General features: G+C 43.2%; 2 protein-coding genes across 2 annotated transcripts in view; one reads left to right on the top strand and one right to left on the bottom strand.

The window, feature by feature from the left end:
• Positions 1–412: 412 nt before the first annotated feature.
• Positions 413–14,064, top strand: dnai4 (dynein axonemal intermediate chain 4). Its single transcript, XM_030751018.1, has 17 exons — positions 413–552; positions 650–815; positions 1,461–1,615; positions 2,508–2,614; positions 2,885–3,041; positions 3,186–3,325; positions 4,417–4,575; positions 4,811–4,996; positions 5,155–5,309; positions 5,854–5,940; positions 6,025–6,179; positions 6,281–6,441; positions 7,579–7,700; positions 7,862–7,960; positions 12,097–12,323; positions 12,396–12,549; positions 12,736–14,064. Exons 1-17 carry the CDS (start codon positions 500–502, stop codon positions 12,775–12,777), a joined length of 2,325 nt encoding a protein of 774 aa, XP_030606878.1. The 5' UTR covers positions 413–499; the 3' UTR covers positions 12,778–14,064.
• Positions 13,564–15,997, bottom strand: part of LOC115795203 (dual specificity protein phosphatase CDC14AB-like) — a 23,084-nt gene continuing 20,650 nt past the window's right edge. The window contains exons 13-14 of the mRNA XM_030751019.1: positions 15,701–15,838; positions 13,564–15,612 (exon numbers count right to left, since the gene is read on the bottom strand). Of these exons, the coding sequence (XP_030606879.1) occupies positions 15,564–15,612; positions 15,701–15,838 (187 nt within the window). The 3' untranslated portion in view covers positions 13,564–15,563. The remainder of the gene's footprint in view (positions 15,613–15,700; positions 15,839–15,997) is intronic.

Here is a 15,997-nt window from a genome sequence, read left to right as displayed (position 1 = left end):
CATTTTGAGGCCAAATCTGCAAACTTTTAAACTGGTGCAGTGGTTAGCACTGCTGCCTCACAGAAAGCAGGTCCTGGGTTCAAATCCCCCTGAGTGGCTGGGGCCTTTCTGGGTGGTTTGCATGTTGGCTCTGGGTACACTGACTTATTCCCAAAGGCATGAGTGAATTGCTCAGATGTGAGTGTGAATGGTTGTCTACCTCCGTGTTTGCCCTGCGACAGACTGGCGGCGTCTACCATACAGACAGGCTCTGAATTGGATAAGATGATGGGTGGTTTGAGTGGTGAATCTATGCATGTAGACCTTTATGAAAATAAAGCTAACATAGAGATTGAACGCACAGGTAAGTGCCTTGATTGAGAGTTTGGCCATAACAACACAGAGCTGCGCGCGCTCTTCCTGTAGGTCCTAGGCAGCAGGTCACGAGCAGAGGCTCCGGGCACGCCCAGGTGCCATAGTAACAGAGTAGGAAGCCCACAACAGCACCCGAGCTGCAACAATGTCCGCGCTGGTGGCGAAAGAAGAAAGAAAGAGTCCTCTGGTTCTGAGGCCGTAAGTTGTTCATTATCTTTTCACTGCAGCTCATGCTGTCAGCGTGCTCTTTATATACAATGTAGCCATGCTAATTTATTGTTTTGGCACCTTCTAGCTCTTCTCGCGCGCCTAACGTCTCAGTGTCGGGTACTCACGGAGCCAGCAAGCGCTCCAGACTAACCAACAGCGTGCTGGGCTGTCAGAGGAGGAAGAGCTTCAGCCTCGGTGGCAGCAAAGTCCTGGAGAAGAGTGTCATTCAAACTCCCAGACAGGCTATCCGGGTAACTTTGACACAAGCTCCACTTCATCTGCTCCTTCTCTCTGGGTATCGACAGAGGGGAAAGCCGTATCAAAAGAAGCGCCCTTTGAGATTTTACATCAAATTCACCCTGATGCAGTTCCAGACAGAAACATGTGTTTTCACCATTATGATTCAAATGTATTTTTGATAGAGATGAAAATCATTACACAGCCTAATATAGACATAAAAAAAAGAAATAACACCAAAAACAGTTCATTTTATTTAAGGTCTAAACCTCGTATAAAGCTTTTACATGTTTTTGGATGACAGCTGTTACCTCTTTGTTGTAAATAAATAAAATGTAACTTTACAAGTGAAAGCCCTGAATTGAACATGTTATTTAAGTATGTATGTAAGTAAATTTTTTACATTATACTATTTTATTGTTGCTGAAGGTGGTTGCTGCAACTGAACAGTTTCAACTATACATGTATTTTCTTTAGGTGCTGTAACAAAGCATCATATTGTACAATGTTCATGAATACCTTATGTTTTTAAGTAGCTAGATACTTAAGAGGACAGATACAAGTAGTGGAGTCAAAATACAGTATTTAGTTTATGTTTGGGTGTAGTATGAAGTTGGCTGTAAGGAGCTTATTTTTTGAAGCTGCTGTCTTGTTTGCAGGTGTTTGATGAAGAAAACAATGATGTCACCCCCCAGCCGCTGTACCAGGCTGATCCGGGAGCAGTGCAGCCAAAGTTCTTTGTGGATGAAATCTCTGCAGGGTCAGCATCAGACCAGACAACAGCCACTGGGAGCTTCACTATGCCTTTCTCCAGGTACCAAAGTTTCAAACTGATCAAAACCAGCTGAGCTGATGCTTGCACAGCTGGAGTTTTAGATGGCCTGAATGTGTGCAGGGCAAAATGCTTCCTCTACATACATTCTTGATCTTATACCCAAGTATTTCTAGGATTACTGGGGCAGTGGCTTAGATTAGTTTGCTGGTTTCAGTGATACTTGTAGTGGGGATGGTGAATAGAGCTGCGTGCAGTGAACCAGGGGGCTTGTGTAGCTCCAGCTTTGATAGTAGCTTCCTTCTATTGGTGTCACAGCACTGGGTTACCAGCTGATTTTTATTCAGGGCAGATGGTGGTCTTCTGAACTGTGAGACTTGGTGGCATAGTAGCATTCCATCACATTCTCAGTCCTTGTCCATGCATGCGCAGGTCTCATCAGTATGTCCTGGTTCTCCAGCACCTGACATGGACTTTGTTAAGCCAGGCGATGTTATGTGTCTTTTGCTGTTCTGAGGTAGGCTTGGGTCACATTTTCGGGGTATAGCCTGGTGACCCTGAGAGGATGCATATAATGGACTAGTTCTTATATAGTGCTTTTCTACTCCAGTTAAGCACTCAGAGCGCTTTATACAACACATTTACATTCACCCATTCACATTCATACAAGCACTGTTTCAATCTAACATTCACACGCATTCATACTCCGATGGTTTCAACCAACTTGGGGTTCAGTATCTTCAGTCTGCATACTTTGGCATGCAGAGAGGAGCAGCCAGGAATCAAACCACCACCCTTCCGATTAGTAGGTGACCTGCTCTACCTCCTCAGCGACTTTCTAGACAGTGCAAGGACAATGCAAACTGTCTAAAGTGACTACAAGTTGTTTGTACACATCTTCACCCTGTAAAAATGTGCACACTATGTTTTTCAGATCAGTATTTGGCAGCAGCAGAATATCCAGCCAGTCCACCATAGAGTCAGTGAATGAAGAGATCGAGGAGATGTTTTCTAAACGCGACCTTCCCATCAGTTTTCCAGGTTATTGACAACAATATTGTTTTATTCTTTCATTATATGTGTGTAAACTGTATGTGTTATGTTGATATGATATGAGTATCAGAGTTTATTCTCTTTGATTACTAGATTCATGTTGTTTGAGTTCCATCTTTACTGTGTGTCAGTACATGATCACAGATAATGTAAACCGCGTGGCACAAAATACGGTAACATCTCCACATTTAACGTCACAGTCACATGTCTTCTGTGCTGTTTAATGGCAGCTTTTAAATAAATGTTGTTCCCTGCTAGATGTGAAGGTAAAAAAGGACACGGCGACAGAACAGGTGACAGAGGATATGTTGAAAGAAGTCGTAGACATCTTCATCTCTGAGACAGACACCTTTTCACTCCTGGACATACCTGGCACCTGTGTGTCTGTGGATGCTGATGACGCAGACGCCATCATGTGAGTGAAGTCTTTTCCATTTTTGACCAGTTGGGACACACACACACACACACACTTGTACCTGAAATGTATCTGTGAGTAAGTTAAAGCTATTTATTCTTTGGGCTGTCGGTAGCGATTGCCATCTTTACCTTGTTTTCACAGTGCAAGAAACAGTCAGTATGAGGAGGTCTGCAGGAACCGAGTGGGCCACGGTAAAGACGTGGACCGATCAGTGCAGACACTGAATGGAGCAACTAAGAACAAACAGGTCCAGAGCAACAGCTTGATCATGGTGGATGCAGGTAAATCTGTTATGTTAATGATGATTTTTATAAATGTTTTAAATACAATGACAGGGAATATACCTAATCATAGAACTGCAATAACTTCATTTTTTTGCTGCTTTATTTAAATATCCAGCAGAAAGACAAACATTGTTAGCTTTCATTTGATGATCTGGTGCTCCAAGGTTTGATGTGTTAGCTTGTAATGAGCGGTTATTTGACTTACTGTTGTCTTCCTATCAGCTTGAAGCAGTCTGGCCATTGTCCCCTGAACTTGAATCAACAAGGCATTTTCACCTTATTGATTTTCTCACTGGATAATTTCTCTATTTTTGGACTATTTGTCATCTGTAGAGATGGTCTGTGCAACTGCTGATTCAGTTTAGCATCACAGTAGGGCTGGAGCCTATTCCAGCTGTCACAGGGCAAGAGGCAGGGTACACCTATGACAGGACCCCAGTCTGTTGTAGGGTGTACCCTGCCCTCAGGGAGGAAGTTGGAGTACCCGGAGAGAACCCATGCGAGCGTGGGGAGAACATGGAAACTCTGCACGGTGGATTCAAACACAGGACCTTATTGCTGTGAGGCGATAGTGCTGATTTACTCAGATCAGCCCATCTGGCACATCCCCCCCCCCCCCCCATTCTGATGCTCAGTTTGAACTTGACTAGATCATTTTGACCATGTCTGCATGCCTAAATGCACGGGGTTGCTGCCATGTGATTGGCTGATTAGATATTTGTGTTAATGAGCAGTTGAACATAATAAAGAGGCTGGATATTTATCTAACTACTTTAAGCTTTTAAATACAGCATTAGTTATTATTTATTCAATAGTTTTTGTTGTGCATTTCATGTATTTTTGTTTTCCATTTTAGAGTACATTTTCACGTGCTCAGCATAAGGTCATATTTGTTCAAATTGCAGTTACTGTTTTTCTTTTTTCAGAAATCTTTCAGGAGAGCCCCTGACTGCTAGTCAGCTAATTCTTGCAGCTCTAGTTTCTGCAGCCAGCTTCATCCAGGAGATAGAGGATGGAACTTCTGCGTAGATTGTAGTTTTCAGCTTTTCCAAATTGACAGCCTTTTCAAAATGTTTCCATGTCCACAGCCACAAATATTACCACCTGGGACATGTATGAGCCTTTGTGCGATGCTGAGCAGGAAGAAACGGTGGGGCTCTGTAAACCAGTGAAGACTGACTGCCCCGAGGCTGTTATGGACTCCAGCAGAGCTGCAGAGAGAAGTGTAGCCAGCACAGCCACTACAGGTAACATGATAACATGACTGCTTCTTATATAGCGCTGTTCTACTCTACATGAGCTTTAAACAGCACGTCTCATTCGCCCACACATTCCAGAGTCACAGCCACCCTCCACATGAAAGGTACTAATCCAGAGAGGATCCTCTGTTTCACTCTGATCTGAACTTCAGGATTCTTTTTACAGTTCATTAAAAACTGTTTATTTTTTCATCATCACACATATTCTTGTGTTTGTCTTCAGTCAGTGTCTCTTGTTCACTGAAAGACGTGGAAGTGGATGGGAACAGTTTAAATACTGAGCTGGAATGGGAGCTCATCGTACTGTCAGAGAAATTCCAACACTGCTTATTAGCAATGGAGAAGAGCATCCTGCGAAACAACAGCCAACCTCAGCTGGCTGCTTACAGACAGCTGGCCGTACTGGAAGGTAATCTCTGCTCATCATCACACTGTTCATTTATATCTCATGTCTGAACACATGCAAACATCCTGCCTTTTAGCCCTTGGTGAGGTCAAATAAAGTGATAACAGGTAGATGAATGTATCCATTTGAATACCTGAGTGTGAATGGAATGATTTTGTCAGAGCCAGGGTGTCCAGTGAAGCCTGACCTCGTGGAGCCGAGGAAGGGGGGGACAGAGAGCTCTCAATCTCCTGCCCTGGAGTGTCTCTGGGCGTTCAGCTGTGAGCTCAGCAGAGGACGCAGTGTGAGCTGCATGGCCTGGAACAGGAAGAACCCGGTAACAGAGAACAGGAATCAATTACTCTGTCCTGCAGAGAACTTAGGAACAGCTAATTCAAGAGCAAAGGGTTTGGAGTTGCACATTTCTGTGTAATCTGATGTGTCAATAACCTTGCACAAAAAACCCTGAAATACTGGACCGTGTCAGTGAATGAATGAATATTTTTCTTATTTGAACTATTGAACTAGTATTAAAATCATATTTAAATAAACAATTGAAATATATGATTTGAAGGTAGCATAACCAAATGAAGTCACCTAAATTTCAGCAAGCTGTAGAGATGGCCTTACCTCTGCTTGGTGTCCTGTAATAAAGGAGCGGTGCAGCTGCTGTAACGATAAAGAGGCTTCTTTACCATTTAAATGAATCATTAGCAGCGCTTGCTGAAAGGATAACACGAGCTGTCTCGCTGACATCTGTAACACAAATGTTGCATCTGTCTTTTGTAGTTCTACTACAGTCAGTGTTCTTTGTTAAGAAAAGTTGTAAACACTTAAATGTGTGTCACCTCATTGAAATGTGTTCTGCAATTATCTGCTAGGACCTCCTGGCTGTGGGCTATGGTGGGTTTGACTTCGGGAACCAGACACCAGGTCTGATTTGCTGCTGGTCCATCAAAAACCTCAAGGTTTGACTTTGTTTTTGGCTCGATTCGGTCGCCTCAGCTCATCATCACGCAGATCGCTGAGTGAGGATTTTCTTCCTCCTGCAGTGGCCTGAGCGTGTCATCCACTGTGACAGCACTGTGACCTCTCTGGATTTCTCAGCCAGCGACCCCAGTCAGCTGGCTGTGGGGACACGTGACGGCAGCATAACCATCTACAGTGTGCACAGTCAGGACAATCGGTCACAAATCGTCAGCAGCCGGTGAGGAGCGCGTGTGCAGTGCACAGTGCAGTTCTTTTATCACATGCTGAAAATAAGCAGCGTTGTTGCCGTCTCTTTCTCTGACTGTTGCCTTTGTGTAGTGAAAGTCCCAGCAGACACATGGGGCCAGTGTGGCAGCTCAGGTGGATGCAACAAGAACTGAGCTCATCAGGAGAAGAGAAGGAGGAAGCTCTCCTCTCTGTGGGTGCAGATGGCAGAATCAGCAAGTGGTTTTTCTTCAAACATGGCTTCGACTGCACAGGTGCTCAGCAGCAAGCTCGCTGCAGAAAAGCTCAGTCTGAGTCAGATCATGTGTCTTATATTGAGACAGTATGTGCTTGTTTCCAAGATAATTCTTCTTACCAGGTCAGTTCTTTCTAGCTTTGTTGTCCTTACATTAAAAGATTTTATAAGTTGTTAATAAGATTTTAGTACAAATTAAAAAAAAAAAAAAACCTTTATGCTTGAAAAAAAAGTCCTTTTTGAAACAAGTCTGTCCACTTGGCAGTGCAGGAGAGATCATAACTTTAAGTTCATTGGTCACAGGAAGTTAAAAACTCTGAAATAGCATCAGTCAAATCTGATAAAAAAAAAATTACTGAAGAACTTTGGTGAATTTCTACCATAAATAAGGTTAAAAGGCTTTTTTTCCCCACAGGAACACATGCACATAATTTCGCAGCATCACGGCTTCATTAGCAGCTGTCAGTGCCTCTGGCTCCTCCCACTGAAGAGCGTACACTTACATTTCCAACACTACATCTCTGCTACAACAACTGCAGACTGGGACTAGAAGATGTGCCACCACAAACATGAAAACTTGTGCATGTGTTAGTGCAACAACACAATTAGCTCAAATTGACATTTGATGGGCTCTTTGGTGGCAGGGTTGTGATAACTGCTAGCTTTGTTCTACAGAATTCATGCATTATATATCTCTTCTGTATGATGTCTCTCCTTGAAATTAGTGTCAGCTCAGCCATGAAGCTGTTTGAAAACTCCAAAAACCCATTTCTCCCATTTTCATCTCCCTTTGAATCCCTGTGAGCCAAACAGACTCTAGGTGCCTTTTTTCTTGTCTTCTGCTCTGCTGTATGATGTCAGTGAGAGTGATTTCACTTAGTGTGGTCTTCTCAGGTGCACAGCTGCGGCTGCTGTGCAAACCGTCTGTTAGAGAGGGATAGCCAATCAGAAGGACGCTGGCTTAAAGTGAGTTTTCAGGCAGAGGATGAACTGAGGAACTGCACCAAGGCCCTGTATAGAGTAGAGTACATTTTTAGGCAGGCAAACAGCCAGACAGACAAAAGGCTCAGAGAATAGCTCGTCCTCTGTTCTCACCTTTATAAATGATATGAGATGATCCATGGCCTTATTGTTATTATTACATTTCTTGGCGTAGACGTGATGAAGCTGAAGAGGGTTCAAAATACAAAGAAGGCTGGAAGGAACAAGACGGAGACGATGACAGGAAGTGTCCTGACAGCACTGACTCCTGGTCTCTGCTTTGACTTTCATCCCACAGTAAGTTAACAGATTCACGCCGTCACTGGCAGCTTTCCAATGAGACCACAGCGGTTCTTGTTTTACAAACATGTTTGTGTGGAAACCTGTACGACTGAAATAGCAGTTTCTGTCACTGCCATCATGAAACCCACTTCTCGCCTGTGTTGCGCTTCCTGCAGGACTCCAGTATCTACTTGACGGGGACATGGGAAGGTCTCATCCACAAGTGCTCCTTCTCCAACACTCAGCAGTTTGTCGAAACCTACAGCAAGCATTTTGTGAGTTTTTCAGAGTAAGGGCTGCCATGCAGCTTTAAACCCCTAAAAGCCTTTTTGCTTATCGTTTCTAACTGGACCTCCATTAATGCTTTAACCCACATGTATTGCTACACTGGACCTTCAGATGATTTAAACGTTCTATAACATTTTTAATTTTGCGATGCTGCTATTTTTGAGCAGTATATGAAATATTACTATGCAAAAGTCTCTGTCTCTGCAGGTAACAGTTCTTTGAACACAATACTTCTTTTTTTTCTTTCTTTTTCATGTGGTTTAGATTGCTTTGGAAACTTTTACACTTTTTTTTTAGATGGTTTTGAACTGCTTTGACTTGGTTGTAGAAAGGTTTTTGGCCTGATTGTAGAGTGGATGTGGAATTGGTCTGACGCTGGTTTGGTGCGTGCTTTTTGTCTCCTTTTGGTTCTAAAACTCTCCATTAACACAGTAAAAAATGTTTCTTTCAGAGATTTATTGTTTAGATTCTGTGTCAACATATTCTCGAGTTCCTTTGTTCTGTAGTGAGCAGAGGGGTGTACTGTGAAGCCAGATCAGTGGGTTGGTGAGCTATGTTGAGCTTAAAGTCAGAGTTTTCTGTGTGGCTCTCTTTTTACCTGGCTAAATCACCATGGTAACCTGGCAGGGAGCAGGTTATGATCAGAGTTTTGGTTTAAAAATGGCTGGAAGCGCTAGAATTTCACTGATTCTTTATTTACAGCATGTTTTAGGTGCGATGTAGATTCTCTGCTGGGGAAATACCTTTTTATATCTGCAAGCTGTTAAACTGTACTTTACTAAAGCCACTGAATGTAGTGCTGCATTGTCACGGTATTGTATAAATGTTGATGTGCTGCTAAATCTCTTTTATACTACAGCCACCAGAACACAGAGCACACACCACGAATACATGTTCAATCAATAAAATTAACTTCTCTTTGATCTGCCGACAAACTAAAGCGATTTCCACATCTCCTTTATTATTTTATTATTTTAGGCTGTGGAACGGTAATATTTAACGTCTAAATAGAAAAACAGCAGCACTGAGAGTTCACTCAGCAATAAAATAATTAACTGGAATTAAAATGTTTATTTCACCACGCTGATAAATCCCAAAATTAATGACTTTCTTTGGCTTTAATCTTTTGTCTTATTTGAAAAATAAAACAAAATATTTCTGCCCGTCATCACCTAGGCTGCACTCGTAGGGATCATTTTGTGTGACCGACAAAATGCTGATACCATTATCTCCAATGGGCTTTTTAGGTTTTGTCGAGCCAGCTAATGCCCGGCTGTGTTGATCTCCGTTCTTAATATCCTCCTCTGGTTCTCTGTTTTTTTTTTAATCTTTACCTCCCATGTGTCTTTTTGTGTCATGTTTCTTTGGAGTTTTGAATTCTTGGTTGTCTTTAGGCATTTATGTTTTGGTTTTTTTTTTGCAGTTATGTTTTGCTTATCACTTAATTTTTATGTACATTTGTATTTTGAGCCCTTTAATTCTCCTTATATTTGAGTACTAGTTTCTGTGGATTTTTTGTGCTTAGTTTCCTCAGTGCTCCTTCAGTTCAGAACAGTTTGTCTCTGTGTTTAGTAGTTAGTATTTGAGTTAGTTCCTGATTTACTTTGTTAGTATCCGTGTGTCGAGTTTGTTCTTCCCCTTGGTTCACCTGTCTCTGTTTACACAGCTCCCCCTGAATGGGTGAATGAGACATGTTGTATAAAACGCTTGAGTAGAAAAGCATTATATAAGAACCAGTCCATTTACCATTTACCATTCAACTGAGAATGTGGTTAGGCAGCAGAAGGAATACTTTGATTCCTAATCCCACTGAGGTCTTCTGTAGTCGAAGCAGAGTCTGGGGACAAGGGGGATGACTCGCCCATCACTGGGGCTGAGGTCACTGAGGTAGGTAAACAGCTTTTTGGCAGGGCCCCTGGGGCAGATGAGATTGGCCCTGAAGGCTCTGGATGTTGTAGAGCTGTCTTGGTTGACACGCCTCTGCAACGTTGTGCGGAGATCTGGGGCGGTGCCACTGGATTTTTGGGGTGAGGTGGTGGTTCTCATCTTTAAGAAGAGGGACTGGAGGGTGTGTTCCATCTACAAGGGGATCACACTCTTCAGCCTCCCTGGGATGGTGTCTGCCAGGGTGCTGGAAAGGAGAGTTCAGTTGAACCTCACATTCAGGAAGAACAATGCAGTTTTCCTCTCAAGGGTATTTGAGTGTGTGTGGGAGTTTGCCCATCCAGTCTACATGTACTTTGTGGACCTGGAGAAAGCATTCGACCATGTTCCCCAGGGTATCCTGTGGGGCAGGGGTGGGCAACTCCTCTGCCCAATCATACCTTAATCATAGAAGTCATTAGCAGGACTCTGGAGAACTTGACTGCATACTGAGGAGGTAATTTAGCCATTTGATTCAGGTGTGTTGGATCAGGAACACATCTAAAACCTGCAGGACACTGGCCCTCGAGGCCTGGAGTTGCCCACCCCTGCTGTGGGGAGTGCTGTGGGAGTGTGGGGTGTCTGGCCTGTTACAAACCATTCAGTCCCTGTATTATTTGGTCCGCATGGCCGGCAATAATTTGGACTTGTTTCTGGTGGGTTTGAACCCCACCAGGGCTGCCTGGACAGAATATGGTCAGAATTTCTAGACGCAGCCAAGTGGTGGAAGGCTTCTGCCTTGGTGGCCTCAGAATTCAGAATCTCATCTCTGTTCTTTGTGGATGATGCGGTCCTGTTGGCTTCATCAGGTGGTGGCCTCCTGCTCGCAGTGGAACAGTTTGCAGCTGATTGTGAAGCACTGGGTATGACAATCGGCACCTCCAAGTCTGAAGCCATGGTCTTCAACTGGAAAAGGGTGGAGTGCCCACTCTGGGTCAGGGATGAGTTGCTGCCCCATGTGGAGGAGTTTGAGTATCTTGCAGTCTAGTTCATGATTGAGGGATAAGTGGAAGGAAATAGATGGAAGGAATGGCTTGATATATAGAATTTCTTTCACAATTCACACAGTCTCCAAGACTGTGACATTTGAGTTTTGTCCATCACTTTATGCTGGTTTTGGAAAGCTTGTAGTGTTGTTTTTTTTGTACTGTTGGTCTATCTCAGTGTTTCCCATCTCTTCGAGTAATTGCGGGAAGACTGCACGATTCTGAGGTCATCTGCTCCTTTTTGTTGTAGCTGAAGATCGTTTTTCTGACACTGACTGGATGTTTGGATTTGTTGTCCTGCTGCTTGGATGATTTTGGGATCAGACTTCTCCCTGATCATACATTTTGATGGATTGTAGTCCAGGCATCTCAAGCAGCATAGCACTGCATAAGCAGGCCCTGAGCACAGGGGTTACAGAATACACATTTCAGCTGAGGGTTGGGCTGATCTAAACTATTTCTGCCCTGGCTGGAATCATCTAACCAGTTATAGCTACATGTAAACCTCCCTGAAAAACTATCCAAACTGCCAGTTCTGTAAATAAAACAAGAATTTACATCACTTTGCTGAAATATGCTTTCACACAGTTCACACATATGAACAGTAGGTGGCAGCAGTGTGCGGTAATGGGAAGTAAGTAACGCTCCAATAACAGAAACGGAGAGGATGCAGGTTTCAGAACTTAAACACAGCTTAACAAATACAGGAAAGATAAGAAAGCCTTTACTATTAGGCCCTTTGGAAAACTATACATAATATCTACATGTTAAAGTCACAGCACAATTACTAAGAGACAGAGGTAGAGAAAGTGAAAGTCTTTAAATTCTCACCTGGTCTCACAGCACTCACCAGCTTCATCACCACAGAGACTGTACTTCCTAAGACAGCTGAAGAAATTTGATATGTCCACCAAAATCCTGAGCAACCTCTATAGATGTACAGCTGAGAGTGTAATCACCGGGTCTGTTAGTGTGGCATGGAAACCCAGTTCATCTCATCTCAACATTCCCACCACCACGGTCATCAGGAGGGCTGACGTCATTAAGGACAATACACATCCCTGACATGACCTATTCATACTTCTACCCTCTAGGAGGTGCTAGAGAAGTTTTTATGGTGCATTTGAAAATAAAACTTCTTAATCTTATTCTTGGGTGTGTGACGTATAGTCAGAGAGCTCCTGAGTGATGCTGACCTCTTTCTTCCTTCTCAGTGTCCTGTCAACTGTGTCGCGTGGTCTCCATTCAACCCTGATGTGTTCCTGAGCTGCTCCTCTGATTGGACTATCCAGCTGTGGAAGCAGGACCACTCGAAGCCCTTGCTGGGCTTCACCTCCACCCAGAAGGCTGTGTGTGATGTCAAATGGTCCCCAAAGTGGGCTACAGTATTTGGAGCTGTTAACGAAGAGCAGCTGGAGATCTGGGACCTGAATTTGAGCATGTGAGTCAAACTCAGAAGGAGAATCCAGCTGTGTTCTGTATCACTCTGATGTGTCTTACCTCTCTCCTCCAGTCTGGACCCAGTCTTTGTGCAGCCTGCTGCCCCCGGTGTGAGGATGACATCCTTGCTGTTTTCCTCACAGACTGACTGTGTTGTGGTAGGAGACAGTGTTGGTGAAGTGGCTGTCTACCAGCTCAAGAATTTCAGTGTGGCAGAGCGGAGCCAGGTAAACTTCAGCTGGTAGAAAAGATGGGTGAAATCTAGTGGGGGCAGGAAGTAGGGTTAGGGTAGGGTACAGATTTCATGCGGGGGGTGGGGGATACATACCAAAGTGCTGTTTGTTTGGATGGCCATTAGATAGCAAAGGCAGCAGGAGATGGTTTCAAGTTTCTCTCTGGATCTTTCCTTTCAGGTGAATGTTCTGGAAGACCTCTGCTCTGCAGCATCCAGATGACTTTATGAAACAGACGCGTGTAAAGCCAACCAATCTGAGGTCTGTGAAAGAGTCCTCTGTAGAGTTTTATTCAAGTCTACATAAGAAACATAAGCAGTCCCACCCCTTTACCTTGTGTTGTTTGTAGGTCAGACACCTGACAGCACAATGAATGCCCCAACCAATGAATGATGTAAATACTTTGCAGTACAGAGGGCGTTTTTCACTTTCATCCTGGTTTCATGATCTCCATACAGCCAGGATTATAATTTAGGTGGACAAATTCAAAATTTAAAGAGGACCACTGCTTAGTTTCACATTTTTTTTCTGCTCTTGGCTCTGTGTTATGTCAACAAGACAGGAAGCCCTTATACAGTCACCTCAGTTTCACAGCTCTGGCCGGGAGCACAGAGGCTCCACTTCAGGTCCTCTTGTGCTCCACAGCCTTCAAACTGTGAGAGCTGGGGTACGTTGCCTGCTGTACGCTCGTTTCTTTGTTCTGTTGTATCAGAGCAGCATTTTTCTGCAAATCTGAAGTCTTTAACAGGAATGAAACAAACTGCATATTTACCTTGTGTGTTACGATGGAATTCCTCCTCAAGTCATTAAATTCCCAAAACAAGCAGCAGCCGGCTTTGTGTCAGGTTATTATTTCAGTGAATTTGTTGATTTTAACATACTGTCTATTTAAAAAAAATAAGTAACTCACACTGCTGCCTCCCCTCACCGTTAGGCTTAATGTTTATATTAAAGGTTACTGAACAGTTACAGAGGTTTGTGTGTGGTAACAAAGAGAAGCACGAGTCATTTTCTCATCATTACTTTGACTTTATTCTTCATTTAAAAGCAGCACTTTGCAGCAGCACCACTGTTGGCCATCCTCTCAAACTGGATCAGCACTGACTTGTTTTCCTTCTTTTGAATAAACCGGTGATCATACAGGACATTTCCAAAACACCTGTTAGTCACACAGGCTGTGACCGCATCCATGTACAGTAAAGTATGACAGTAACAGCAGCATTTGCAAGCTTAGCATTTATATTGCATGAAAAATAAAGCACAGCTAAACACAGTAAATTCCCCTGATGCATCATTTTCATTAAAGGTCTTTTTGTTTTGCCCAAAGCATTGTCGACAAATCCAATATATTAATAAATTTACTGTCATCTGAAAACTTGATATAAAGTGTCTGTGCCTTCAGTCTGACTAGTTTCATATGTACTGATGCATAAAACTCTGAAGAATATCTGCTGTTTTCATTTCATTCATTTCTTTTAATTATTCTGTTACATTTTTGTCTAAAAAAAAAGGGAAAAAAAGTGCATTTTTAGAGTGTCATGGCTTTGTAGCCACCCTTGTGCTTTTCATATTACTGCATTGTTGGAAGATTAAAAGGAGAACAAATCTCCACAGTGTTCGCCTGTTTTTTGATATTACAGACACTGGAAATTGTACAGCCATTAAGGTCTCTGAGACGTGGTTTCAGGAGGTTGCAGCAGCATTATATGGCTGTTATGTTTTTCTTTGTGGATGAAATCCTCTTGAAAAGATTATGTATAGCAGAAGCAGCAAATCACAATTGGTCTTGCAAAACAATGTTTTTGTCCAGTTATTCATTCTTAACCAAAGTGCAGTAGCTCTGTGAAAATGCAGAACTGCACAGGATGTGGCTGGCTGTGGTTCTTTCTGCTCATCTTTTTGTTTCTCACTGTGAATACACCCTGGGGCTAAATCTAGGTCCCCAAAGCGCACAAAAATAAAGCTGACAACATTACAACAACCAGCCTATGCCAATACAGCTGTGACCCACCCAGCTTTAACACTTGGATTTTTCAAGCCTTTCAAGGGTTTGTGTTTCTGGAACGTCAGAGACGTTGGAAGCAGATCCTGAAAGTTTTGATTGTGGAGCTACAGATCTGACAGGCTTTGCACATGAGCCGCTCATTCAGACTGAGATACAGGAAATCTAGAGGGTGAGAAATGATCCTTAACTGCTTCCATGTTCATCAAACACATTCCAGAAGAATGCATTCAGTTAGCATGATGCACGATCCTGCTCAGAGACACTGCTGCCAACAGGGACCGCTGTTACTGTGAAGAGGTGTATGTTGTTTAGGTGGAACAGGTCAAACTAACTTCCATATGCGCTGCAGCTCTTCTTATGACCAGGAATTCACACCACATGTGACAGCCTTTGTTTCCCTAATGCACTGAGGAGCTTTAGTCTGGTCTTTACACCTGCCCACTTCTTTTGTTTCCAGCAAGATAACTGTGAGAATGACTGTTCGGCGTCTAACAGATGCACTGTTATTAGAGCCAAGAAAACTCCAACCAACAAAAAAACATGAGGTAAAGCTGTGCCAGCGAAAGCATGACCATGTTACAAACATAACCAGAAAGCTTTGTGATGCCAGGACTTCAATCTGATACCGGTGTGGACCGTCTCTCCTAAGGATCCAGTCTGATACACAGATGTGATTTGCCTGTAGTCCAGTGTTACAGCAGCTACAAGTTTTCTACAGTTACAGAACACAATCTGCTTGCTATACATGACAGACACTGAGAGGATTTTTGGTGTTCGTCCTTTTATGACAGATGAGATCAGATGACGGGTGAATGAGCCCTTAAAGTGTTGAGAAATCACCGTTCCCGTCTGTGTCACAATGACGAATGACCGACACGTTCGTTGGGGCTGAACAACTATTTAAGACCTCTGAGACGACAGCGTGGAGGAAGAGAGCTGATCCAGCTTTCAACCAGTCCATCATCAGCTGGGTGGATCAGAACAGAATGACCCAAATGTGAACTCAGTGAATTAAAGCTGGCCTGGTGCTGAACAGACTGAGGCTGAAGGGACTGGGGAGACACGCATGCATTAGATTTTAGTTTATTTTTCATTCTTAATATTATTATTGTAATGTTGAACAAAAGCCTGGACACCCACCTCTTGATCTGCGGGGCAGTGATGGTAGAAGAGCTTCGCACCAGTTTTTTAGTAGAAGAGGGGGACAGGGAAAGGAGGACTTTAGAGGGCTTAGGTGGAGGGAGGATGGAGCAGTGTGGAGTCTTAGACAAATTTAACCTGAAACAGAAAAACAGGAATCAACAGACGATGGCTGAAGAACATCTGCACATTTATTCTCTATGAGAGTGAAAGACTGACACATTTTATGTGTCTGTCAAAGTACAAATACACTGTAACTACAGTGTTGCCCTTAAAGTAAGTGCAGCAAATGTCACC

The sequence above is a fragment of the Archocentrus centrarchus genome, chromosome 17 (assembly GCF_007364275.1).
Source record: "Archocentrus centrarchus isolate MPI-CPG fArcCen1 chromosome 17, fArcCen1, whole genome shotgun sequence".
NCBI lineage: Eukaryota > Metazoa > Chordata > Actinopteri > Cichliformes > Cichlidae > Archocentrus > Archocentrus centrarchus.
The sequence above is the reverse complement of the archived record's forward strand: the minus strand, read 5'-3'. Positions and strand labels throughout refer to the sequence as shown.

What these genes read in the sequence shown, in the direction of transcription:
- dnai4 (XM_030751018.1), top strand. Translation starts at nt 500, where the DNA reads ATGTCCGCGCTGGTGGCGAAAGAAGAAAGAAAGAGTCCTCTGGTTCTG. An exon ending in AGCCAGCACAGCCACTACAG is followed by an intron (nt 4,576 to 4,810) that starts GTAACATGATAA and finishes GTTTGTCTTCAG; the next exon opens with TCAGTGTCTCTTGTTCACTG. An exon ending in CCTGGAACAGGAAGAACCCG is followed by an intron (nt 5,310 to 5,853) that starts GTAACAGAGAAC and finishes ATTATCTGCTAG; the next exon opens with GACCTCCTGGCTGTGGGCTA.